At 42.2% G+C, this 26,237-nt stretch overlaps 1 protein-coding gene across 2 annotated transcripts in view; it reads left to right on the plus strand.

Moving 5' to 3' along the window:
- LOC143267041 (BLOC-2 complex member HPS5) overlaps positions 1-25,960 on the plus strand; it is a 43,342-nt gene extending 17,382 nt beyond the window's left edge. For both annotated transcript variants that reach the window (XM_076543716.1, XM_076543713.1), the window contains exons 9-23: positions 2,394-2,482; positions 3,431-3,609; positions 4,236-4,394; positions 5,439-5,625; positions 6,288-6,411; positions 9,112-9,261; positions 9,770-9,841; positions 10,117-10,694; positions 16,284-16,404; positions 16,597-16,752; positions 17,682-17,801; positions 19,179-19,292; positions 22,007-22,113; positions 23,318-23,588; positions 25,067-25,960. In XM_076543716.1, coding sequence (XP_076399831.1) covers positions 2,394-2,482; positions 3,431-3,609; positions 4,236-4,394; positions 5,439-5,625; positions 6,288-6,411; positions 9,112-9,261; positions 9,770-9,841; positions 10,117-10,694; positions 16,284-16,404; positions 16,597-16,752; positions 17,682-17,801; positions 19,179-19,292; positions 22,007-22,113; positions 23,318-23,588; positions 25,067-25,127 — 2,488 coding nt within the window. In that variant the 3' untranslated portion in view covers positions 25,128-25,960. The remainder of the gene's footprint in view (positions 1-2,393; positions 2,483-3,430; positions 3,610-4,235; positions 4,395-5,438; positions 5,626-6,287; positions 6,412-9,111; positions 9,262-9,769; positions 9,842-10,116; positions 10,695-16,283; positions 16,405-16,596; positions 16,753-17,681; positions 17,802-19,178; positions 19,293-22,006; positions 22,114-23,317; positions 23,589-25,066) is intronic.
- Positions 25,961-26,237: the final 277 nt, after the last annotated feature.

A 26,237-nucleotide genomic window follows, 5' to 3' on the forward strand; every position in this document is an offset into this window, starting at 1 on the left:
AACAGGATAAAGAATGTTATGAATTATAAGTATGGGCTCTTAGGTCTCCTTTATATCCTTCATTTAATCCAGGCTACTATTTCTTTTATATTCATTTCTCTTAGTGGTGTGTGTGTATGTGTGTATGTGTTTACATATCTGCCCTGTGTGTAGAGGTGGAGGAGGTCTGGAGACAGTGTGTTGGATCCCCTGTTGCTAGAATTGCAGCACTTAGGAGCTGCCGGGCATGGGTTCTGGGAACTGAATTTGGGTCCTCTGGAAGAACAGAATGCTCTTAACCACTGAGCCATCTTTCCAGCCTCTGGGCTATTATTTCTTTTCTTTCTTCCTTCATTTTTTATCATATTTATTTATTTTTAGTTTATATGCATTGTTGTTTTGCCTGCATGTATATCTGTGTGAAGGTGTCAGATCCCCTAATTGGAGTTACAGATAGTTGTGAGCTGCTATGTGGGTGCTGGGAATTGCCCCAGGTCCTCTGGAAGAGCAGCCAGTGCTCTTAGCTGCGGAGCCATCTCTTAGCCCCTGCAGGTTGGGTGTCTGACATGGCTCAATGGATAAAGGTGCTTGCCGCCAAGCCAGACTGCCTGAGTTTGATCCCTGGGATCCACAGGTCAAAGGAGAGAACAGATATTTGCACGTGGTTCTCTGACCTTCACAAGTGTTTTATGTCACATGCATTCCCATATGCATACACACACAAAATAAATAAAAATAGAATTTTTAGCCTGGTGTGGTGGCACACTCCTTTAGTCCCAGTACTCAGGAGGTGGAAGCAGGCAGATCTCTGAGTTCCCGGACAGTCAGGGCTACGCAGAGAAACTCCATTTTGGAAAAAAAAAAAAAAAAAAAAAAAAAAAAAACAAAAAAAAAAAACCCAAACAAACAAAAAACCAAAAAAAATGTAATTAAAAAAATAAATTTTGCAAGTTGAATATCAAACTCATGATCATATATCTCTTTACCCAGTGATTGTCTTGTCATTCCCCTCTGGCTCTTCAAGGTATTTTTCCAATTTTACTGATTTTGAATTAGGACTTTTACCATATCCTTCATCTTTGTCACATAGATTACTTTCTTGTAGGGCTAGAGATCTTGACTTCCAACTTGACAAAATGTTTAATATTTAATACAAGCACACAAATGCCATTCAATGTTGCTGTTGCTTTTATAGCTACATGAATCATTTTTAGTACTGTTGGGTTTATATGGAAAAAAGCTCTAAGTTCTCAGGACTATAAACTTCTTGGAGAGATGTTTATTTCTGCAAAAAAGATTGTAGTGTACCATAAAGCAGTGAGTGGGTGGATAAGAAACAGCCAAGTGCAGGCGGAGGTGCTAGACTGTGGGGCAGTAGCAGAGGAAAGTAGATCTGCTAATCCTTTGAGAGTGGCTAGAGTGGGAGATTGCAGCTGGGCAATGCTCTGACCAAGAGAAAGAGGGGATGATGTGTGCTTTGTAAAAACTTGGCAGTCATGAGAAAGCAAGTGACATATATAGATATACTCACACTTGAAAGTAAAGTGGAATAGAAAAAGACAAGCAGAAAAAGAGAGGCAGGTGGAGAGCCAGGGATGTGAAGGGAAGTCTGAAAAAGGATCAGTTATCTGCCTGGGAATCACAAAAATGGGGGATGATGACAGGATTGTTGGTGATGATAGTCAGGGAATCTGTTAGTTTTTGAGAATTCTGTAAAGTTGCTAATCAGGACCCCAGGAAAGAGGGAATGAGTTTCTGTTGGTAAATGAGGGAGAAAGTTCTGTGAGGTTCAGAGGGAAGCTCCAGCTCTGGAGGCTGCACTCCGCAGTCTAAATGTGAGGCCTTCTACCTTCATGCTGAGTGATCTTGATATGTGATTTCAGCTCTCTGACAAAGTAACACATGGAGCTGATGGGCCTCATTAGATGATCTAGCTGGAGCCCTTCATAATACCTTTGGCATGGAGTTGGCCAGGTCTTCTCAGCCTTTTGTCACCTACATATACTAATGAAGTCAGAATTTGCTTCTGAGGGACTCCTGAGGTGATTGACTATAACTTGCTGATCTGTTTAAATGAGTATCTGTCTATTTTATCTGAGAAGTTGAATAAGGGTCACGTAAGTCCTTAATAGGCTTTTATTTTTCTAAGTATCAGCTTTTTCTTTTTCTGGAAGGTACTTGTGTTTGTGTCTAAATTTTCCCAGTTTGACACTATCTGATGCTATGCTATTATTGGGCTCAGAAAGGAGATGGTAAAGTTTGATCAGCTGGGCCACTGCTGTATTTTCTTTGCACAGTCTGATTTTACTTCAATAGCCAATGAGAGATTGAGTCCAGAGAATTGAAAAGTTCTATGCTCTAGTAAACATGAGGGGTTTTTGTTTTGTTTTTTTACCTCTTATTTTCTCTTCCAGTGAACACTGTGTGCTGACTTGGACAGAAAAAGGAATTTATATTTTTATTCCTCAGAATGTTCAAGTTCTTCTTTGGAGTGAAGTCAAGGGTAATTATATTTTTCTTTCTTAGGTAACTTAGTTTCTTAATTGTGTGTGAAAATTAATTGTATTATGATTATTTTATAATGTGAGAAGTTGAAAATGCAGGGAATAGTCATTGTATGTGACTAACAGAAAATCAGCCCCTGTACTCATGGTTAAAACCAGAAATATGGGGAAGTTTAGCATTCCTGGTAAGACAATGCTTTGGCTTTGACTTTGGGAGTCTTTTCTTCAGAGAGAAGAGGGGGTCATTATTGATCCACATTGATTCTTTTTTATAGGTTTTTTTCCCCCCAATTGAGTATGTCCCTCAAAAACTAGTATGTTAAATTCTTTCAAGGTGTTCAGCCGAGACAGATACCTCCTCATGTGTAACTCATTCATTTATACACTTGTTAAAATCTTTGCATGTGAACACCAGGTTGTAATTTTCTCAATTGTTATAGTCTGACTCAAAGCATATTCCCTACTTTTGCACTCCCAATTCCTTTTCATAGGAAATAGCATTTTAAGCTTAGGATTTTAGATCAGAAAGCTGTGGTTCTTTGTTTTCTAATCTTAGAAAAGTATCTAAATATAATTTATCGAAGTACATGTATAAAAAGAAATAAAATTCCACTGAGCCAATTTTTTTTTTTTTTCTAGACAGAGTTTATCTGTGTAGCCTTGGCTGTCCTGGAACTTGCTTTGTAGATCAGGCTGGCCTTGAACTCACAGAGATCCACCTGCCTCTGCTTCCTGAGTGCTGGGACTAAAGGCATGTGCCACCACCGCCTGGCAAGGCAAATCTTGTTTAAGATTTTATAAGCATGATTGTAGCCCATGTAAAGATAATTGGATTTCCCTTCCACTGCTAGAGATCAAGAGAAGGGGTCTTGTACATTCTAGGCAAAAGCCTATCACCAAGGTGTTTGATTAATGTCTTGTCTGTTCACCCTTGTGGTTTTTTGTAGATATTCAGGATGTAGCTGTCTATAAGAATGAGTTGTTCTGTTTACACTTTAATGGGAAAATCTCACATCTTTCCCTGTTGTCTGTGGAACGCTGTGTGGAACGCCTGTTGAGGAGAGGCCTGTGGGACCTGGCTGCTCGCACATGCTGTCTCTTCCAAAATTCTATCGTCACCAGCAGAGTGAGTTCGAGTTTATCTGAGAATGTTAATTCTGGGTTGGTCAAACCATCCTAGCTTTCAGGATTGTTATAAAGTTGCTTATCTTCATTAACTTTCCTGTCTGACTTATGCATGTAGAGTTAAAGTCTCCAAAGAAAGCATGGCAATTGTATCTGAGGGTGGGTGAGGGGTAATAAATATGGTGTATTTTTTTGGTTTTAAGAAAATATCAGAGCTGGGTGTGGTGGTACATGCCTTTAGTCCCAGCACTTGAGAGTCAGAGGCAGGCAGGTTGGAGGCCAGCCTGGTCAACAAAGTGAGTTCAAGGACAGTAAGGGCTACACAGGATCTCTAAACGCTGTTTTGAAAAACAAACAAACAAACAAACAAACAAACAAACAAGTCAGATTAACTTATAAATATATTTTAATTTCAGAAGTTAATTTTAGGAGGATGTTTGTGCATATGGTAATTCTTAACTCTTAATATATAATATGTTCTGATTAAGTCCCGCTAGGTTACCTAACCTTAAAACACCTGTGAAGGCTTATTCTTGTGCGAGCACCTTTAGCACTTTGGCTGTTGGGATATAGATGCAGTTGCAAACAGTAAGCTGTTCTGTTGGGGTTTTCTTATCCTTTTATTAGGCAAGAAAAACATTGACCACAGATAAATTAGAGCATTTGAAATCTCAGCTGGACCTTACAACCTACAGTGAACTAATTTCTCAACTGGATGAATTGATCTTAAAATTTGAGCCTTTGGATTCAGCTTGCAGCAGTAGAAGAAGCTCCATTTCATCACATGTGAGGGCTTTTCTTTTGAACTTCATTGTTTGGTGTGTGTGTGTTGGGGGAAGGGGACATGCACATGCCACAAATGGAGGTCAGAGAACAGCTTTCAGGAATCAGTTCTTTCCTTCCTCCACATGAGTCCTGAGGATTGAACTCAGGGCATCATATATGGCATCAGGTACCTTTTGCCAGCCCAGTAACTCCTTTAAGAGTTTTTGGATCTTGCAGGGAAATGAGTAAGTCCAAAGATCTGTTTTGCTTCCCATGTAGTTAGTACTTTTTGCTGGATAGTGGCATGGAGATGTCAGCTTTTTTGTTACTTTGTCAGACTACATGAGCTCAACAGTTTGTAAGAAGGGAAAGCTTATTTTGGCCTGTGGTTTGAGAAAGTTTAGTAGATGGTTGGTTGGTATTGTCTGTTAGGCCTTGGGTTAGGAAAACATGGTAGAAGAAAGCTGCTCACCTAACGGCATCCAGGAAGCTGTGAGAGGAACAAGGAGGGGATGGGTCCCAGTATCCCATTCCAGAACATACCTCCAGTAACCTAACTTTCCACTGAGCCTACCTCTGAAGGTTTACCACCTCCCAGTAGCACCATAGATTGGGCATCAATATATGGACAATTCAGAATCCAAAATGTAGCAGGAGAGCTTTCTTCCATGATGAACAGCTAAGGAAAGTCAGGTGTGTTTTGAAGCTGCCTTTGTTCATGTCACTGTTTACTGCCTGCTGTTCCCAAATGTTCTTCACATAGCTTCCTGTCTAGGTGAGGTGTTTTCAGTCTGAGGTTGGAGATGTTTTGTGTCACCTGCGGTCTCAGTGCTGCACAGGACTGTCTCATTTCAACTCCCTCCCTCACTGCCTGCTTTCCAAAGACAAGCTGAGGACATGGTGGATGACACCCCATGATGGTGCCCGTACTCTTCACTAGTGTGTGCTGGTGAACTGTAGTTGTTGCTGTTGACCTCCGACCCCAGTGCTACTATTATTCTGAAAAAGATGTGTTGTGTTACACAGGAGAACTTTGATTTTGAGGGGAATTATTATCATTTTTAGGAAAGTTTTAGCATCTTGGACTCTGGTATTTATCGGATCATCAGTAGTAGAAGAGGCAGTCAGTCCGATGAAGACTCTTCCTCCCTTCACAGTCAGACCTTCTCAGAAGATGAAAGACTTAAAGAATTTGGCTCACACCAGGAAGAAGAGCAGCCAGAGCAGGGCTGTGGTGCAAGCAGAAATGAAGGTGATGAGTATGTCTCTTGTTGGTCACTGATGAGCAACAGTTGCTTTCTGTGAATGACAGGATAATCTTATGCAGAGAGTTTCTGTCAGGTATGAGTTAATTTTAGTACGTTAGAGACTAGTCACCCATAGATAAGCTGGTCACTAGAAACAGTGATGCGTGGGTTGTTTTTAATCTCTTGTTTGCACTAACATGGTTTGTAAAGTGCCTAATTTGGATCATACATCAAAATGCTGGACAGGTTAAAACAGATCATTAGCCAAAATAATTAAGAATTTTTTTTAACCCTCACTAACCACATTATTTTCCACCAGGAATGAAAGATAGCTCCAGTTTTGGGAGCCATTGCCTTCCCTTTTCAATGTTCCAGCATTCCTGTGACTGAACTGTTGAGAAGAGATTAGTAGAAACTCTAAACTACCTTTGTGGCTTGTGGGGATACAGGGTTAGTAAGTTGGATAAAAGTACCTGGCTCAGTGTTTCATGTGGACCATCCATGCATCCCATAAACCTGTCTTCTGTGCTCATTTGTATCTGAGTCAGTTATAATTTTGGTATTGAATCCTTCATCTCCTTTGGTTTATTCATTTCTGAATTTGTTTAGCTTTGTAAAAAACGTCCACGTGATTAGATGTTTGTTTCTCCCTGATTCTGTTTATTAGACAGTGTTCCCCATGGTCTAGTGACGTCTGAGACAGAGAAGAGTGAAGCTTTTCTGCCCTTCAGCATCCCACTGCCGTTTCGTTCTCCGTCTCCTCGGGTGTCTCTCCAGGCTGTTAAAGACAGGTGAGTGAACCAGTCGTGTCATTAATTCCATTTCTCATTTTGCTTCAGTTGTCACTTGACACACTGAGAATGGAAAGATATTTTACATGTTAGAAAAGTCTCAAGTTATTTCTCTAATAACTTGTTAATATAAACTGCTAATTTCTCCTTTTAACCTGGGGGTACTAAGTGTTCCTCTTCATTTGCATAGCTGAGTATTTAAGTTGTAGATGAGCACCTACTCCTACCCTAGACATAAATAGCAAAATTAAATATTTGAGCCTCACCCTGGTGTATGCTATAGTGTGTCCATGTGGAGGTAGAGGACAACTTTATCTCATCAGTTCTTCCCTTCTCCTGTGTGGATTCTAGGGATTTAACTCATCTTGTCAGGTGTGGTGGCAGTGCCTTTAACTGCTCAGCCTCTCTCTGGCTTATTAGTCTTTTTTTGTGTATGTTAAGATTTATCTACTTGTATTGATGTATGTGAAGTTGTGTGAGTTTATGTACACCATGTATACAGATGCCTGTGGAGGCTAGACCATATCAGATCCACTGGAACTGGAGTTACAAATGGTTGTGAACCTTCATGTGGGTACTGGGAACTATACCAGGTTCTCTAAAAGAGCATAAAGCACCTATACCTACTGAGGTGTCTTGCTGGCCTACTAGTGATTTCCTGATCCTTTCTCATTTAATGGGTTAATTTGGAGGATTTCCCCCCCCCCCCTTCTTGAGACATGTCCTCACTATGTTGCTTTAGCTGGCATGGAACTCTATTTGTAGACTGGGCTGGCCTCAAACTCACAGAGATTCACCTGCCTCTGCCTCCTGAGTACTGGGGTTAAAAGCATGCCATCACACCTGGGAGAACTGGAGATTTTTTTAAAAATTTTTTATTTATGTTTTATGTCTGAGTGCTCTGCATATATACCTGCATGCCAGAAGAGGGCATCAGATATCAGATCCTATTATAGGATGGTTGTGAGCCACCATGTGGTTGCTGGGAATCAAACTCAGAACCTCTGGAAGAGCACCCAGTTCTCTTAACCACTAAGCCATCTCTCCAGCCCCCAAATTAGAGATTTTTGAGAATTCTTTCTAGTTTGTGTATTCAACCAACCTTGGCACTGAGAATGAGAGAGATGTATCTTTTGCCCAGCTACTGGCCCTAGTCCTGCTGGGTACACATTCTTTTTGTAGAAGGTGCTACAAGCTGCAGGAAAATGTAATGGAATTCAGCTACTATCACAAAAGCAACGACTTGGAAAAGTCAAGGACTTTTCTGAAGGTCAAGCCATGGCTTAAGAGGTCTTGGTGATATTTTAGCTTTTGTATATATATTTAGCTGGTTCCTACAATGACTCTCTTGTATGCTTCTAAGAACTTCTAACAGTGTATTTATCTAAAATACCTATCAAGCATCCAAGGCCAAATGATCTCCTGAAGTAAGTAAGGTAACAAACACCCTTGTGGAAACAACACCTGTTTCCTAGGTCAGGTGGATAGCTTTATTTCTTGTGCAATCTGAGACCCTCCTTTTCTATTACTAACTTTATAGACCCCTAACTTCTTACCTAACCACTTCTAGGAATGTAGACTGAGCACATAGATCTCCTTCTTGATATACTAACAGATTATTAGCTCTCAATTGACCTCCTCCTTTACCACTTCCAATTTTGGGTTGTAAAAGAAAGCCTGATGTCACTGCCTGAGGAAAATTCTTACCTGCCTTTATGACCCCATAAGAATTCAAGCCTGGTGGCCTGGCTCTGCCAGAGGATTGCTATTGCTTGGGTTTATAACTGGATACCTCAGGGACAGGAGAACTTAGAGTTATAAGGAGACATAAAAGACGAGATGGAAGATGAGGAAGAGCCAGATGGGAAAGTACTAGATGGGTAAGAATGAGATGAGAAGGACCTAGATGAGGTAGAATTAAGATGAGAGAATTAAGATAGAACTTAGAGGGGACAGCAGATAAATGAGAGAAATCAGGCAAGAAAGGAGCTAGGCACAAGAACAGAACTGCAGCTGTGTAGACAGGATTTTATCCCAGAGGAATAAAGTAGATGAACAAAGAGCTTGGTGTACTTAGATTCTTTTCCCGAAAATAATTCTTGCCATTCGTAGTTTCTCTTCTGAGCATCTGGGAAGTGTATTATTAAGGCTGGTCCTTTTAGTATTATATAAGAAGGGTCTGGCCGGGCGGTGGTGGTGCACGCCTTTAATCCCAGCACTTGGGAGGCAGAGGCAGGTGGATCTCTATGAGTTTGAGGCCAGCCTGGGCTACCGAGTGAGTTCCAGGAAAGGTGCAAAGCTACACAGAGAAACCATGTCTCAGAGAAAAAAAAAAAAAAAGAAGGGTCTGTTCCTTGTTATTCTCTGACCAGGAAGTGGCTGATGATCACATGCTTAACTTACCTGAGTTGAAGGAGACATTGCATTGAAGAGACAGCTGGATGAGAGACCTTCCCTTTAGCATTGACTCACTAGCCTCAGGACAGTTTTATAAACACAATGAATCACCTTACTGTACGTTTTTATGAGCCTCATGTGAAATGTGGTTGATTAGAGAAATTGTTATGAGCAGTCTGTCTTGTTGTTAAGCTCGGGCTGGTTTTGTAGTACTAATAGAAACAGAAACATCAGGAATCAGAGTTTTCACTCTTGACAGTGTTGATATATTTTCATGTTAGGTTTTTGTTATCTGACTTCCAGTGTTTCTAGCTTTGTGCGTAAAACTACTGAGAAGATCGGCACCTTTCACACAAGCCCAGAGCTGAAAGAGACATTTGAATCTAAGGATGTTGACCAAGTACATGAAGAGGAAGTGAGTGCAGTTACCTGCCCTCTGGAGGAAGACACTGAGTAAGCCTTGTGTCTGAGTCTGGAATCCTAGGGGAACTAACTACCAGTGTGAAGAAGTCATAGACTGTACTGTGGGAGATCCTGTATGTATGATACTGCCTACTGAAGATTTTGCATAGCTCAGAAACTGCAAATTCCACAGTTTACAAAGAATTAACTCTGTTGAGACAGACTTTGAGTTTCATATCTCGTTCACCTTTCTCCCTCTCTTATCACATTACTGGACTGTCAGAGGAATGTTAGATTAAGATCCAGGTCTTACTAGCTCTTCTCACTAGCTTGTAACTTTATGTCATTAATGCTGTATGGTCTGTCAGTTCTAGGATGTGCCATTGTGTAATGAATAAGAGTGGAACATTTGATGAAGATAATGGAATGAAAGACTCTTTAAGGCAATGTAACGTATGGCACACTTGCCATTTAACAAGCAGTAGAAGTCTTGGTCCAAGAAAGCTTTGATGGCCCTAACACTTGTGAATAGGATTATTTCTTTTTCATGCTTTTCTAGGGAGGAAGAAATTAGTCAACTTCTTGAAGAAGACAGCCTTCAAGAACTCACAGCAGTGACAGCAGAAGCAATGTGAGTGGGGTGGCCTTTGGACAGCATCAGTAGTGCTCTTGACTGTCTAGGTCAGAAGTAGCCTCATTTGCAATAGATGTTCAATAATCAGTAATGTACTACAGAGTCAGTGTTGTCTGTCTTGTTGGCTTGTTGGGATAATTGTCATTTGAAGAACTCAAAAGCAATATTTACTCTAGATGATTATGCTTTATCAGTTAGGTTTGTTTAAGCTGAAATAATCTATTTTTTTTTAAATGAATGAGACCGTTTTCACATTCATCTGTTTTGTATAGGACCAAGTTACTGGACCCTCTGGTTTTATTTGAACCCAAATCACTAAGAACAGTTTTACGTGAATGGCTTTCACAGTTAGAAAAAACATTTGCCTCGAAGGACGTCGCTGGTGTTTCCAGTACCAGCAGTCTACCCATGAAATTGAACCTGGATGTGCACGTCCTTACTGAGTCAGAAGAGAGAGTATTAGGTGAAGACAGTGAAGAAGAAAAAGGGAATTCTTTAGGCGTTGAAGAACCTGGTGGTCATATAGCCTGTGAGTCTGTAAGCAGCTTTAGTGAGCCCTTGGGCGACCTTTTTCGAGTATGTTCACCGTACACCATAGCAAACAGTCTTCAGAAGGACCTGGTGGAGTTGACAACACTGTGCTTGGAACTGAATGTGTTGACTTCTGTAGTGGAAAGCATAGGTGGACATGTGGACCGTGCTCTACAGCAGCTCTCTCCTGAGATCCTGGCTTGTCATTTCCTAAAGAAGTATTTTTTCCTCCTGGACTTGAAAAGAGCAAGGGAGAGTATCAAGCTAAGTTACACCAACAACCCTTGTGTTTGGGACACTTTTGTTGAAGGACTGAAAGGTAATTATCAAGTGCCAGTACCAAATGTAAGGTGTTTTATAATGGGGCTTGACAAAAGATTTGAGTAGAAAACTTACCTCTGTTTTGGCCAGGCTTTCTATTTTCTATTCATTCCTTTTTTTCTTTTCTTTTTTTCTTTTCCTTCCTTCCTTCCTCCCTCCTTCTTTCCCTTCCCTCTCTCCCTCTCTCTTTTGAGACAGGGTTTCTTTCTTTCTTTCTTTTTTTTTTAAGATTTATTTATTTATTATGTATACTGTGTTCTGTTTGCATGTATCCCTGCAGGCCAGAAGAGGGAGCCAGATCTCATTACAGATGGTTGTGAGCCACCATATAGGTGCTGGGAATTGAACTCAGGACCTCTGGAAGAACAGCCAGTGTTCTTAACCTCGAGACAGGGTTTCTTTGTGTAACATCCTTGGCTGCTCTGGAACTTGTTTTGTAGATCAGGCTGGCTTGAACTCACAGAGATCTGCCTGCTTCTGCCTCCCAAATGATGGGATTAAAGGTGTGCACCACCATGCTCAGCTATTTTTTTTTTGGTTTTTCGAGACAGGGTTTCTCTGCGTAGCTTTGCGCCTTTCCTGGAGCTCACTTGGTAGCCCAGGCTGGCCTCGAACTCACAGAGATCCGCCTGCCTCTGCCTCCCGAGTGCTGGGATTAAAGGCGTGCGCCACCACCGCCCGGCTATGCTCAGCTATTTTTAAAAAAAATATTTATTTGTTCTAGGACAGCCAGGGCTACACAGAGAAACCCTGTCTTGAAAAAAACAAACAAACAAAAAACCCCAAAACAATAAAATTATTTGTATTTTTGTGTATGTATGTGTGCCTCTTTGTCTGTGTGTATACCATATACATGCAGTGCTTGAAGAAGCCAGAAGAGAGCATCAGATCCCCTGGAGCATGAGTCATAGGTGGTGGTGTACCTGCTCTTGTAGGTGGATGTAAACCAAACCCATGTCCTCCTCAAGAGCAGCAAGTGCTTTTAACTACTGAGCCACCTCTCCAGCCCCTGCAGTCTTTTTAATTTTTTTTTTGTGTGTTTGTGTTTGCGTGTGTGTGTATGTGTTTGCGTGTCTGTATACATGATTGAGTGTATCATGGCATATTTTAGAGATCATAGGGTAACTTTGGGTTTATCAGTTCTTTCCTTCCGCCATGTGGGTCCCCAGGTGTGAATTCAGGTGTCAGACTTGGTGGCATGCCATCTTTTTTTTTTTTCTTTCATTTTTCTTTATTAAGAAATTTTCTACTCACTCTACATACTATCCACAGATACCCCCCTTCTCCCTCCTCTCACCCCCAAGCCCTCTCTCAAGCCACTCTGCATCCCCACATCCCCCAAATCGAGGTCTCCCATGGGGAGTCAGCAGAGCCCAGCACACTGAGTCTAGGCAGGTCCAAGCCCCTTCCCACTGCACCAAGGCTGTGCAAGGTGTCACACCACAGGCACCGGGTTCCAGAAGCCTGCCCATAGACCAGGGATAGATCCCAATCACCCTGCTTGGGTGCCCTCCAAACAGTTCAAGCCAAACAACCATCTTCCATATCCAGAGGGCCTAGTCCAGTCCCATGGGGGCTCCACAGCCACCAGTCCACAGTTCATGGTTTTCTACTGGTGTGGCCGGTCATCTCTGCATATCCTCCCATCATGATCTCGACGCCCCTTGCCTGCAGTATCCCTCCTCTCTCTCATCAGTTGGATTCCCAGAGCTCAGCCTGGTGCCTGGCCGTGGATCTCTGTATCTGCCTCCATTAGTCACTGGACAAAGGCTCTATGATGACAGCTAGGTTATTTGCTAGGCTGGTCACTAGAGTAGAAGACAGGTCCAGGCACCCTCTGGACCACTGCCAGCAGACCAAGTTGGGGTCAACCTTGTGGATTCCTGAGAGCCTCCCCAGCACCCTGCCTCTTCCTATTCCCATATTCTCATCTATCATGGTATCTTCCTCCCTGCCCTCCCACTCTGTCCCTGTTCCAGCTTGACTGTCCCATTTCCCTATGTTCTCCTCCCCTACTCCTCACCCTCTGCTGACCCCCCACAGCCCACTCATGTAGGTCTCATCCACTTTTCCTTCACAGGGTCATCCACGTGTCCCTCCTAGGGTCTTTTTCCCTGTTAGCTAGCCTCTCTGGAATTGTGGGTTGCAGTTTGGCCATCCCTTCCCTCACATTTAGTATCCACTTATGAGTGAGTACATACTATGTTTGTCCTTCTGAGTCTGGGTTACCTCACTCAAGATGATATTTTCTAGTTCCATCCATTTGCCTGCAAATTTCATGATATTATTGTTTTTTTACTGTTCAGTAGTACTCCATTGTGTATATGTGCCACATTTTCTTTATCCATTCTTCAGTTGAGGGACATCTAGGTTGTTGTTTCCATGTTCTTGCTATTATGAATAATGCTGATATGAACATAGTTGAGCATGTGTCCTTGTGGTAAGATTGAGCATTCCTTGGGTATATGCTCAAGAGTGGTATAGCTGGGTCTTGAGAAAGACTTATTCCCAATGTTCTGAGAAACTGCCATACCAATTTCCAGAGTGGTTGTACCAGTTTGCATTTCCACCAACAGTGGAGGAGTGTTCCCCTTGTGGCACGCCATCTTTTTCCACTGAGCCATCTCAGTGGTCCTCCTGTATTCTACTCATTTAAGCTTTAATTGTTTTCAAATATTGACTTATTTTGTTACTCTATAAGAAATTAGCTTTGTCTTTCTTCCTCCCTCTCTCCCTTTCTCTTTCTCTCATTTGTTTGTTTTGTTTTTTTGAGACAGGGTTTCTCTGTGTAGCCTTAGCTGTCCCAGAGCATATTCTGTAGACCTGGCTGGCCTCTGCCTCCCAAGTGCTCAGGCTTGGTTGCTGCTCATGCTAGCTGCTGTCCATCTTTATAGACTTATATTCACATGTGTTGCTCTTTTTTCTCTGCTATATTACACTGTTTTCCAAGTTTTTTTTTTCCTTCAGAATTCTGCTTGAGTAACAGATGCCACATTGTCTCCAGCAACTGAGACATTAAACGCAATTTTTCTTCATTGCCCAGTCAGTTGCTATAGGTAGTGACATACTTGCATATTATCTAACTTGAGGGTTTTTTGGCTTCCTGGAAAATGCATCTATAGTTACAGTTCTGCTTCAGTTCACATATAAAGCTTAAAAGTAGGTTGTGTTTTATGTGACATAAGCAAGATACTTCTTTTCAAATAGAATGTCTGACAATGTTCCTAGCTTAAATTGTATCTTTTTATTTGTTGTGTGATCATACTCAAACTTCATCCCTAGAAATTGGCAGAAAAGTCTGTGAGTGCTCAGGTGGTTACTCTACCAGTGCAGGCCAGAGCATGCAGGGTGCAGCTGAATTCAGGGGGACCCAGCATGCAGGGTGCAGCTGAATTCAGGGGGACCCAGCATGCAGGGTGCAGCTGAATTCAGGGGGACCCAGCATGAAGCTTTCCTTGCTTCTCCAGCTCTTTAAGTTCTTGACTGACACGGACAAATGGGAAGCAGTGTGGGGGCAAGTGCGTTCTTTTAAGTAGAAGCTGAACATTGGCTTTTGGACAGGTGCCACCTGTCTGATAATATTCCAATTATGGAGGATGTTTTTGTTGTTTTGTTTTTAATTAATTTGGGGGATCAGAGAGATGTTTCTGAGGGAAAAAGCACTTGCTGTACAAGGCTGGAAGTGTGAGTTCCATCTCCAGAACTCACATTAAGATGGAAGGAGAGAACACTGTCCACATGGTTGTCTTCCTACCTCCACAGGCACGCGGGGGCATGCATTCCCACCCCATGCATGCAAACAAATCATGCACACACACATTGATAATAAAGTTATTTTCTAGGTTGATATAGAAATAAGGGGTTTCATCATGGCACTGTCATGTGTCATCATACTTTTTCTCACTCATTTTCTACTTTCTTTTTCCTCTTTCCAGCTGATGCCTGTTCCCTCTATTTTTCCTCTTCTGTTCTATTACCATCTCTGTCCGTATAAGAGAAAACATAGCATTTGTCTTCTGAGTCTGGCTTATTTTGCTTAATATGATTTCCAGTTGCATCCATTTTCCCACAGATGTCACGATTTCATTTTCCTTTATGACCACATGAATTCCATCTATAGGGCACCACATTTTTTTTTCTCCATTCGTCTGCTGATGGACATATAGGCTCGTTTGGTTTCTTAGCTGTTGTGAACACTGAAGCTACAACTTGGATGCATTGGTATCTCTGTAGTGTTGACTCTGGATCCTTGGGGTGAATACCCAGCAGTGGGGTACCTGGGTCATATGGCAGATCCAGTTCCAGCTTTGTGAGAACCCTCCACATTGATTGTGGTGGCGTCTGTGTCAGTTTGCACTCCTGCCACAGTGTGTGAGCTCTTCTGTCCCCACACCAGAGCAAGCTGATTGTTTTCTTGATGAAAGGCAGGTCTGAAACTATCTGTGGTTATATGTCTTAGGACCATTGAAAACTACTGGAAAAAAAAAAATCCTCATTTTACATTAGATCAAACCCTTTTTTCCTTTTCTCTTTTCTCTTTCCTCCTCCCTCCTCCTCCTCTCCCTCTCCTTCTCTTTCTTTTCCTCCTCCTTCTTTCTTCTTTTCTCTTTTCTTTTCTTTATTTTTTTCCCTTGGAGTCAGGATCTCTCTACAGAGCCTCAGCTGTCCTGGATGGAGCTTACTACATAGACCAGGCTGGCCTCAAACTCATGAGATCCACCTGCCTCTGCCTCCTGGGTGCTAGGATCAAAGGTGTGTACTACCACACCTGGCATTTTTTTTCTCTCTCTTTTTTTTAACAGAAAAGGTTTTTAACTAGAGTGTCACTGGCTTCATTTGCTAGGTTTGGCTATAAATGATTTCTGGTTGCTCCCCAAAGTCAGTTCTTCCTTCTTAGGATGAGTAATTGCTGGACTACTGCTTTTTTGTTTTGATTTTAATTTTAAAGGTGAACTATTTTTAAATCAATTTTACTGAACTTATTTCTAAGAGGTGATATGGAAATACTGGCCCTGTAAAAACTGAGCAGTTTGGCATTGACAATAGAGATATGTGGCTTGTGATACACACACACACACACACACACACACACACACACACACACACACACACACACACGTATGGTACACAGCCCTATAAACTTATTTTTCAAGGATAATAGTGACTTATATAGTCACTATTTGTTCTTTTGTCCTCTGAAAATTTCAGTACATGAGTCTGAAGAGGAGGCTTAGAAGCTGAGTGCTAGTGCTTGCTGCTCTTGCAGAGGACCTGAGTTTGATCCTGGCATCGACATCAGATAGCTTACAGCTCCAGCTCCAGGGGATCCGATGCTCCCTTCTGACCTCTAGGTACCCCAGCACACACAAACACAAAAATAAAAATTCTAGTAAGTTTTGTTTCCCAATTTGACTTAATGGTCTTGAAAAGTTGAGATTATAGCCTGGTAGGTTTTGTTTTGTTTTCTGCAATGCTTAACAAATATTGGGGCCTTGCCCTAGTGGGTGACAGTTGAATCAGTGTATCCAAGAATATCTGTGGCAAAGAGGTGAAGGGAAAGACTGTTTTCTGTTTTGTTTCCTTTCAGAAATGGCAAGTTCTAATCCTGCATACTTGGAAATGGAAGAAGGAGACCTGCCCACAGGGTTGCAGTTACTGGATGGCTCGGTCCCTTCAGATAGTCCCTTGTTGATTGCATTTGCCACCCGGTAGGTTGTCCTGTTTGTCTGTGGGACCCTAAATATCTGCAGTGTTTTTATGGCTTAGTATCTAAAGTGTGACTCACTTTGCATATTGTGCAGCTTATTATTATTTACTTTTCTTTCTAGTGAGTCCATAGTATAACAAATCTTACTATGGCACTGAAGTTGGGGACTGATGTGCTTTGTTTTCAAATGCAGATTGTATGATAGATTTGGGGAGTCTGCCCTTCGAGCCTTCATCAAGTTTTATCCATCCATCTCACCTTCAGACATCGCACAGCTTTGCCGTCATCATCCCGCTCAGTTTTTGGCCTATCTAGACAGTCTGGTGAAGTCAAGGCCTGAAGACCAGTGGTGAGAAGGCCTGTGTAGTCTCTGTTTAGGTGGAGCGTTGTTTCTATTGTGTCCCATTCAGTTATCACATTTTCACTGCCAGCCATCAGGACGTCCGGGCACCTACTGTGGAAGATGAGGATTTGGGCAGTTTTCTACCGCCCCAGCACACACTTTACCCCCCTTCCCCTGCACAGCGTGAATCCCCTTACACTACAGATGCACACATACCACACTTCATCCCCTGTCCGAGATAGTCTCAGGTTCTCCGTGTAAAATTAAATCCCCCATGCTGGAGAGATGGCTAAGCAGATAGGAGGGAGCACTTGCTGCTCTTGCAGGGGTCCCAGGCTCCATTCCCAGCGTTCACATGACAACTCACAACAGTCTGTGACTGTAGCTATGGAGATCTGAGTGGCCTGAGGTACTACATACATATGATGCATATACATGCAGGCAACACACACACACATAAAATAAAAATAAATAATCTTCAAAAAGCAAATAAATTCTTGACTCAGCATGGGTTCAGCCAAAGCTGATTCTCCTTCCCCTGCCAGTGATGCTTTTCCTTGCAGTAGCCTGGCTTTCGGGAGTGGATCTCTATTCCTGCTTCTTTTCTTTCAGGCCAGGCCATCATTTGTCCTCCCCATGACAGTAAACTCCCGATTAATGATAAGTCTGGAAGCTCTTCTTCCTTTTCCATGTTTGCCACTCGGGACCCCTCCTTCCCCACTCTGGTGCTCACACCCTCTTTCCTACCTCTCTGTCGCTTTTTCCTCATCGCCTTACAGCTTGCTCACTCACTTAGTGGACTGATGGTCTCACTAGCATCTCTAGCCGTTTGTAGTAGAGGAGCTTCCAAGTTATCCTTTATCGTTTTCTTTACATCTACACACTTTGTTTTCTCTCATGAAGATCAATGTTATTTCTCCCCAACTTGCTCTCAGGCCATCCTTCCTTGAGTTCCTTCTACAACCAGAATCTCTGAGACTTGACTGGCTGCTATTGGCAGTATCCCATGATGCTCCGCCAAGCACAAGCACAGTAGATGATGAAGGGCATCCCAGGTAAGCGTCCTCCTCTGTGAGCCTTCCCTCAAAGTGGAACTGATAGTTTCCCTTGTAGCATCCAGGCTCACTTTAGGAACAGCAGTAGAAAAACTTAACCAAATACTGGGAGTAACAAGATTGTGTGTCCACGTACATTCTTGTAGTTCTGAATACTGTGAGTGAGGTTACAGACCCTGTAAAAATCTCACAGTTTCTTTCAGAAAAATGCACATTCATGTAAAAATTTGCACATAACTTCAAAGAATTAAACTGGCCTCCCTGCAGTTCTTTTGGAGACCCACAGTGAACCCTGGATTAGCCCATTTTAAAAGAAAAAAAAAAAGCAAAAACAAAAAACTGTGTGTGTGTGTGTTTCAAAAATGTGTCAATTTGTAAATGTGCCCTGAGGAACACCAGTACACGACACAGAAACAGTCCTGTATTCTCCTCTAAGGGAAGCCTTTTGAAAGCACTGCCTCTTGCCAAATGCCTGTTTTATTTGATTTACTCCTCAGCAAAACCCTAGGTAGACAGCAATGGCTGTGGTGATGGAATCAAGGTATTAGGATTAAACGGAATTAAATCGGTACAGTAGTAGGATTAAACTCAGTACCTGCATGCTATGCAGTCACTGAGTTACACCCCAGTCCCTATTTCTGTTTTGTTATTGTTGTTGTTTGTAACACAAATTTTTAAATGGTCTTAATAAATAAAACACATGGAGCCAGAAATTTGGATTAAAGCCCAAGAGAAAGATCTGAGGAACAGGGCAAACCGTGAGCTAACCTCACCTTGCCAAGTCCGCAGCTTTCAAAGAAAGTTTCTTCCTATATACTCACGTTTATGTTTCCATTCTGTTCTCTTATTGGCTCTTTTAGCCCAGCTACATCACTTCCTCTTCTTACAGCTCTGTCACTTTCTGTCTGTCTGTACAGACCTCCAGACCTCTATGGTTAGTACTGGGATTAAAGGCATGTGTCACCACACCTGCCTCCGTTCCCTAGTGTGGCCTTGAACACACCGAGATCCTGCCTGCTAAGTGATAGGATTAGGGCGTGTGCTGCAGCTCCCTGACTTCTTTGTTTACTTATAATGGCTGGCCTTTTCCCTCTGATCTCTAGGCAAGCTTTATTTATTAAAGCACAAATAAAATATCACCACATTTCAGCCCAAATAAAATGTCACCACAGTTATTGTTTTTTTTTTCATTTTGAAATGAACAAGTTATAAGAAAAGGAGCTATTTTTAATTTAATTTTTTTAAACAGCAAGATAGAAATATTTGGAAATTATAATAATGGTATATGCTTCAACTGTAGTCTCCCTATTAGATGACTACAAAGTACTTTCTAGAGTTTATTTCCTGTCTAATTATCTTTACTTTTTCATTTCATAGGCCACATTCACACTTGCTTTCCTGGGGTTATAGTCAGTTGATCCTTCTTCTGATTAAACTTCCTGCAGACTTTACAACCAAAGAGAAAATGACTGACATCTGTAAGTCCTATGGGTAAGTGAGGATGTTTACATACGCTGGTCTGGAGGTTGAGATCCACAAATAAGCCTCTAGTTAAGGTCCTGCATTGGTGTGCTTTATTATGCAAGGATTCAATATGATACTTAAACATAAATGCACTTTTTTTTAACACTATAGCTTTTACTTTCTGTGTATGGCCGTTTTGCCTACATGAATGTCTGCACTACAGAGGTCAGAAGAGAACATCAGGACTTGCTGGGACTGGAGTTATAGAAAGTTGTGAGCCACCATGACAATCGGTTTTTGTTTTGTTTTGTTTTGGTTTTTTTTTGTTTTTTTGTTTTTTTGAGACAGAGTTTCTCTGTGTAACTTTGCACCTTCCCTGGAACTCGCTTTGTAGACCAGGCTGGCCTCGAACTCACAAGAGATTCGCCTGCCTCTGCCTCCCGAGTGCTGGGATTAAAGGTGTGCGCCACCACCGCCTGGCGCAGCCAGTGATCTTAACTCCTGAGCCATCTCTCCAGCCCTATGTTTTAAGTGATAGTAACCATTATCTTTCTTTGAAATTTTATTCCTATATTGTAAGGAGAGAATGGCCCATGTGAGTTCTTTGTATTCCTTCTGTCCAGTTGCTAGAGCCAGTTCTCAGGCCGTTACATACTGTTTCCACACCAGTTAGAATAGATAAAAGATTTGCAAGAAGGGGGAGATCAGAGTAGGTTTTCTGGTGAAGGGCTCCGGAGGAAGGGAGATTGGGAGTCAGCCCTGAAGGCTGTGGAGTGGGGAGGGTCTGCTGAGGGAGGCAGCAGGAGGATGAAAAACTGACGCCACTGATGAGAGGGTCAATCACTACTGTCTGGTGATCTTGACTTCTGCTCCACCTGAAGCAGCCTCTTTTAGAGGGACCTTTGTCTTTCTTTTCCCTTAGAGGGAATTCATGCAATGGCAACTATGTGGTATTTATTTATTCATTGATAATGAAGGATGAGACTGGTGGCAGGTGGTGAGATCATGAGATACTCTTGTGGACTTAAATAATAAATGGTAGTTTGTTTTATTTTTAATTTAATTTTGAGGAGGGGGCAGGTGCATGCATGTCGTCTGTGTGGAGGTCAGAGAACAGTCTTCTAGAGTTTGTTCTCTACCCTATGGGTCCCGGGGATAGAACTTGGGTTGTCAAGGTTGGCAACAATGCCATAACCTGCTGAGCCATCTCTTGCCCTCTTTTAGACTCTCCTGAGATGATTCCTAGTGTCATCCACGAGAAAGGAAATTCTACAGGGAGAGATTGTGTGAATTATTACAGGTTGAGGGGTTGGTGATTAGGGAGCCCACCAAGGAGAAAGTCCATGGACTAAGATTTGGAGACGCATTCTGTTTTTGTATTGAATGGTAAAACTTAAAAAGGAGGTTCAGGGGTTAAGAGCACTGGCTTTCTTCCAGAGGATCCAGGTTTGATTCTCAGTGCAACCATCTGTAGCTCCAATTCCAGTGGATCTGACATCCTCTTCCAGCCTCCCCAGGCACCAGACTCACATGTGGTACATATATGTATACATGCAGGCAAAGCAGCCATATACATAAAGCAAATAAAATTAAAAAACGAAACTACTTGCAAAGCACATAAGGCTTTATTTCTTAAGTGCACTAGGTCAAGGCTCTGGAGTAGAAGTGTGTGTGATAATGGAAATATTCTACTGCACTGCCCCCTAGCCACTAGCCACATGCAATCACCAAGTTTTAACTGCAAAACTGATTTTTAGGGACTAGAGAGGTGGCTCACTGATTAAGAACACTTGTTGCTCTTGCTAAGGATCTAGGTTCAATTCCTAGCATCTACATGAAGATTCACAACTGATGTAATTCTAGTCCAGGGGATCTGATGCCCTCTTCTGGCCTTTGGGGACACCAGGCTTGTACATTATGCACATATATGTAGACAAACACATATACAAAATATAAAAATAAATCTTGGGCTGGGCTGGGGTGGTGCACACCTTTAATCCCAGTACTTGGGAAGCAGAGGGAGGCAGATCTTTGTGAGTTTGACGCCAGGTCTACACAGTGAGTTCTAGACACCCAGGGCTACACAGAGAAACCCTATCTCAAAACAAAACAAAAAGCCAACAAAGCAGTAACTAAATAAGTAAATAAATAAATACATACATACATAAGTAAATCTTGGGATTGGGAAGATGGCTGAGGGGTGAAGAGTACTTTCCAGAGGACCCAGGTTCAATTCCCAGCACTCACATGGCAGCTCACAACTCTCTATAACTCCAGTTCCAGGGGATCCATTACCTACTTCTGGGCTCGTTGGACAACAGGCATACATTTGATACACAGACATTCATGTAGGCAAAATACCTATATCCATAAAAAATTTAAAGTTCCTTTAAATAAATAAATCTTTTTAAAAAGACTTAACACTAGCTTGTGGTAGTGCATGCCTTTAATCCCAGCACTTAGGAGGCAGAGGCAGGCAGAATTTGAGTTCAAGGCCAAACTGGTCTACAGAGGGAGTTCCAGGATAGCCAGGCCTACACAGTGAAATTGTTTTGAAAAAAAAAAAAAAAAAGAAGAAAAGAAAAGAAAAGGATTGTCTTAACAACAACAAATTATCTCTGAGTTTTAATTTTTATTTACTTTTACCTTAAGCTTTAATGACCACATGTGGCTAATATGTTCAGTGCAGTTCATGGACATAGACTGCACTTACTCCTTTTATCAACTTTGTTCCCTTTAAGTTTCTGGCCTGGATATCTGACACTCTGTCTGGAGCTGGAGAGGAGGAGGGAGGCCTTCACCAACATTGTGTATCTGAATGACATAAGCCTGATGGAAGGGGACAATGGTATGTAAATCCCAAATGTAACTCCTATTGTGGTGTTCTGGAAGTCTCTCCTCACTTTTCAGTAAACAAATCTGAACATTTTAGAGGCTGTCTACATAATTTAGATAACTGTTAAAATTGTGGACACCTTGCCTAGTCTTTGGTATATTATGGCTTCGTTTCTGTTTAACAACTGCTTACTGTTTTAAGCACTATACTCCATGTTTTCATATGCTGTTGCAAGTAAGGTAACTCTTGGGATAGATGGTCTCAGAACTGGACATCTGCCTTTCATTCTTGCCCACTTTAAAGCTCTTTCTGTTCAGCAGCTAGAATGAGTCTTAAAAAAAAAAAGAAAAAGAAGGCTGGAAAGATGGCTGAGCAGGGAAGAGCACTTGGTGTTCTTGCAGAAGGCCAGAGTTTGGTTCCCATCACCACATGTTGGGTGGATCATACTTGCCTATAATCCTAGTTCCATGGACCTTAACACCCTTTTCTGGCTTCTGTGGACACTTGCACACATGTTCTCATATACACATGCATACACACACACACAAAACAGTAAATTAAATCTTAGAAACAGCTGAGCGATGTAGCTTCCTCCCTGTAAGCCCTTGCATGAACTCATACACAATTTATACTGTTAAGTGTTCCCGTGGGCCTGACCCATCGTCTTATCCTCACTGCACACTCTTACCTTTGTGCACTGTCAGCTTTTCAGACTACCCTGAACTCAGCAGGTTCTTTGCTGTGTCCCATCATCTTCCATGTCTCCTGGGTCAGAAATGCAGTCCTCTCCCCTTGCCACTTGCCCCTGCTCCGAGTTTGGATGTCATGCAGGCTGCATGCATAAGCCCTTCTGCCTGTCTCATTATTTAGCTTTTGTTTGGATGTTGCTTCCACGTTAGAACCTCTCTCAGATCCTCTGAACCATGCCTGCAGTTCTGTAGTTCCTTATTATTTTCCTTCATATACCTGACATGATTCATAAGTAGTGATTTGTTCATCTATGTAAGCCTTTATAACCTGATTGCTGCAGGAGTGTGGAGTTTGTTCCTTGTTACATCTCCAGGAAGCTTGAGAATGATTTTAATTCTGTGTGTTTGGAAGATTTGTACTGAGGTGAAGAGACTCTGTTCTTGAATGTCTTTGTTTGGTCTTAAGTGTTCTTGCAGTTCTCACGTTTCATGTATGGAGCCTGTATGCTCTTTGTTTCTGTGTGCAGGGTGGATCCCTGAGACCTTGGAGGAATGGAAGCTTCTCCTACATCTACTACAGAACAAGAGCTCGACGCCAACTCCTCAGGAGTCACTAAATGGCAGCCTCAGTGATGGGCCTGTCCCCATCAATGTGGAGAATGTGGCACTCTTGTTAGCTAAGGCCATGGGCCCAGATCGGGCTTGGTCACTGCTACAGGAATGTGGTCTAGCCCTTGAGTTGTCGACAAAGTTTACCAGAACCTGTGACATCCTGAGGATCGCTGAGAGAAGACAGAGGTAAAGCCAGCCTGCCATACACTGTCTGTGGTGCCTGCATATGTAGGCTTGCACAGACTTTCAGCAGTAGGTAGATGGGAGTGCAGAGATCATGTAATCTCAACCCCTCACTAGCACACGAGGAGACTGAGACACATCTGATGATTATGGTGTAAATGAAGAGGCCAAAGTAAAATTTTACTCATTAGCATGATCAAGGTACTCTTCAGCTTAGTGTGAGTGCCCCACTACCATGCATCCTCAGTTCTCTAAGAATGGTATTGATACAGATCTGTGAGCTTGCTGCCTAGTAGGCCAAGGCAGGAGAACCATGAGTTCAAAGACACAGGGGATTTAGTGAAATCCCGGCTCAAATGTGAAAAGAGGCTGGGCATGTGGCTCAGTGGCAGAGCATTTATTTATCATGCATGAAGCTCTGAATTCAATATCCAGTTTAAAACACAAAGCAAAATTATTTACTTAAATATTACACACACACACACACACACACACACACACACACACACACACACACACGCACACACACACATTTATTTTACTCAAGTTTTTCTTTTTCTATTTGTGTTAAAATAGATATTGTAGAAAAAAAACAAAACAACAACAACAAAAAACCATAAGTAAGTGTGATAGCACACACCTGTAATCTCAGCTCTGGGTGTGGCTGAGACAGGAGGATCAGCAGTTCAAGGCCAGCCTGGACTGTATAGCATTAACTACCTGTCTTTAAAAAAAGGAAAAGAAAAGAAAAGAGAAAGCAAATCCATGTGAAGTTTGCTGTCTAGAGCATTTAGTGATTTAGTGTGTGCAGGTTGTTTTGCAGCCAGTTTCTAGTATATTTTCCTCTGAATTGATGTGCCAGAGCTACTAAACAGGCCTTCATTCCCATACCCCTGACAACCATCATTCAACTTTCTGTTGAGTTGGAGCATCCCAGATGCCTCATTAAAGTAGAATGATAACAATATAGGTTGAGTATCCCATAGCTAATATACCTGAGAATGGAAATATTCCAGGTTTCAGAGGTTTTAGATTTGAGAAGAGCTTCTCAACTGGTAGTGATGCTGAATGAACATTTGTGCTTACCAGCTTTGAAATCATCCTTGAAGAAATAGCTAAGTCTATTGCTCATTTTAGAGTCAGGTTGCTAGTTTAGCTGTGGAATTCCACCATATTCTAAATGTCTAGATGCATCTTACCAGGTAGGATTTGCATGTACTTTCTCCCATTCCAGATTGCTTGTTCATTTTGTTGATCGCTTTCTTTTTTCCCCAACACTGGGCATTGAACCTGAGACCTCATCTATGCATGGCCACATTCCAGTTCCCAGATGATGATGTTCCCAGCCCACTCTGCTGGTTTCAGCCTTTTTCTTTTGATCACAGTATTTTGAGTCCTCTTTAGTCTTTAGAGTTTTTGCTTTGCTATTAAGAATGAACTAGGACAACTGAATTTGCTTGTTTCCTTCTGTGGAATTTCAGAGCGCTGATACAAGGTATGCTTGAGAAGTGTGACCGGTTCCTCTGGTCACAGCAGGCCTAGTGGGAGATCTTTCGGGACATGGTATCATTTTGACCAAGTGGAATCCTGCTCCAGAACCTTCAGAGGACTTTGCCACAGAAGGAAAGGGGACCCCAAACCATGCCAGGAACAGAACCTGCCATGCTGCTGCAGTTGCTGTTGCCACCATCTCCACCTTGGCACTTGGCTTTTGTGGCTCTATGACCTCAGAGTTTATCAACCAAAGTCGGCTCTTGGAAGAAGTTGGTCATGGTTCAGTGCCACCAGCATGGGACTGCTCACTGCCCTGTGGTGTTCAGTGTGTACACAGTAGTGTTTGCAATGTTAGTGCATCAGGGAATGTTTTCTACTGTAGCACATCTGTTGGGGGCAGATGCTTTGCTACATGAGGACAGATAATATTGTGAACTGGAGTTCAGTACTATATACACTTGTCTGAGGCCATCTAGAAATTACTGAGTTAAGACTTAGAACAATGACATTGTTTAAAGAGTATTACCCAAAAGAGTCATGCACTTTTTTTTTTCCTTTCTTTTTTTGGAAACAGGGTCTTACTTTGTAACTCTAGCTAGCCTGGAACATGCTAGACCAGGCCGACCAGGCTGGCCTAGACCTTTGAGATTTGCCTTCCTTTCTCTGCCTTCTGAGTGTTGGGATTAAATGTGTGTGCCAGCCCCCCCCCCCCCCAACACACTTTTAAAAATTATTTTTAAAGAGCTAGGTAAAAGAAAGTCAAGCACTAATATAAGTTATAACAAATGATGGTGTTATTTAAGCCATGTAACTAGATTGTCATTTGTCAGCCTTTACTTTATGTTGTATTGGTAATAAATGATGGTTTTGTTTTAGCAGAACGTGGACATGAGATTGATTTCTGAGCAGTTTGCAGGAACATCTTGGGTAAATCCAGTGTGGAATGGTGTTAGACATACTGAATAAGTGACCTCTTTCTTTTCCCCCCATTTTCACCAAGCCAGAGAAGCACACATTCTGTCGTACCTACCCGTGACGTGGATATGACCTCCCTGGTAGACTGAAGTGGTTGTCAGGGAAACAAGACAGCACCTAGGTTTGGGGTGTGTTGGCTGACGCTGAGTGTGAGACTGTATTGAGGTAATGGGAGAGAGCTCT

The sequence above is a fragment of the Peromyscus maniculatus genome, chromosome 1 (assembly GCF_049852395.1).
Source record: "Peromyscus maniculatus bairdii isolate BWxNUB_F1_BW_parent chromosome 1, HU_Pman_BW_mat_3.1, whole genome shotgun sequence".
In the NCBI taxonomy this organism is placed as follows: Eukaryota; Metazoa; Chordata; class Mammalia; order Rodentia; family Cricetidae; genus Peromyscus; species Peromyscus maniculatus.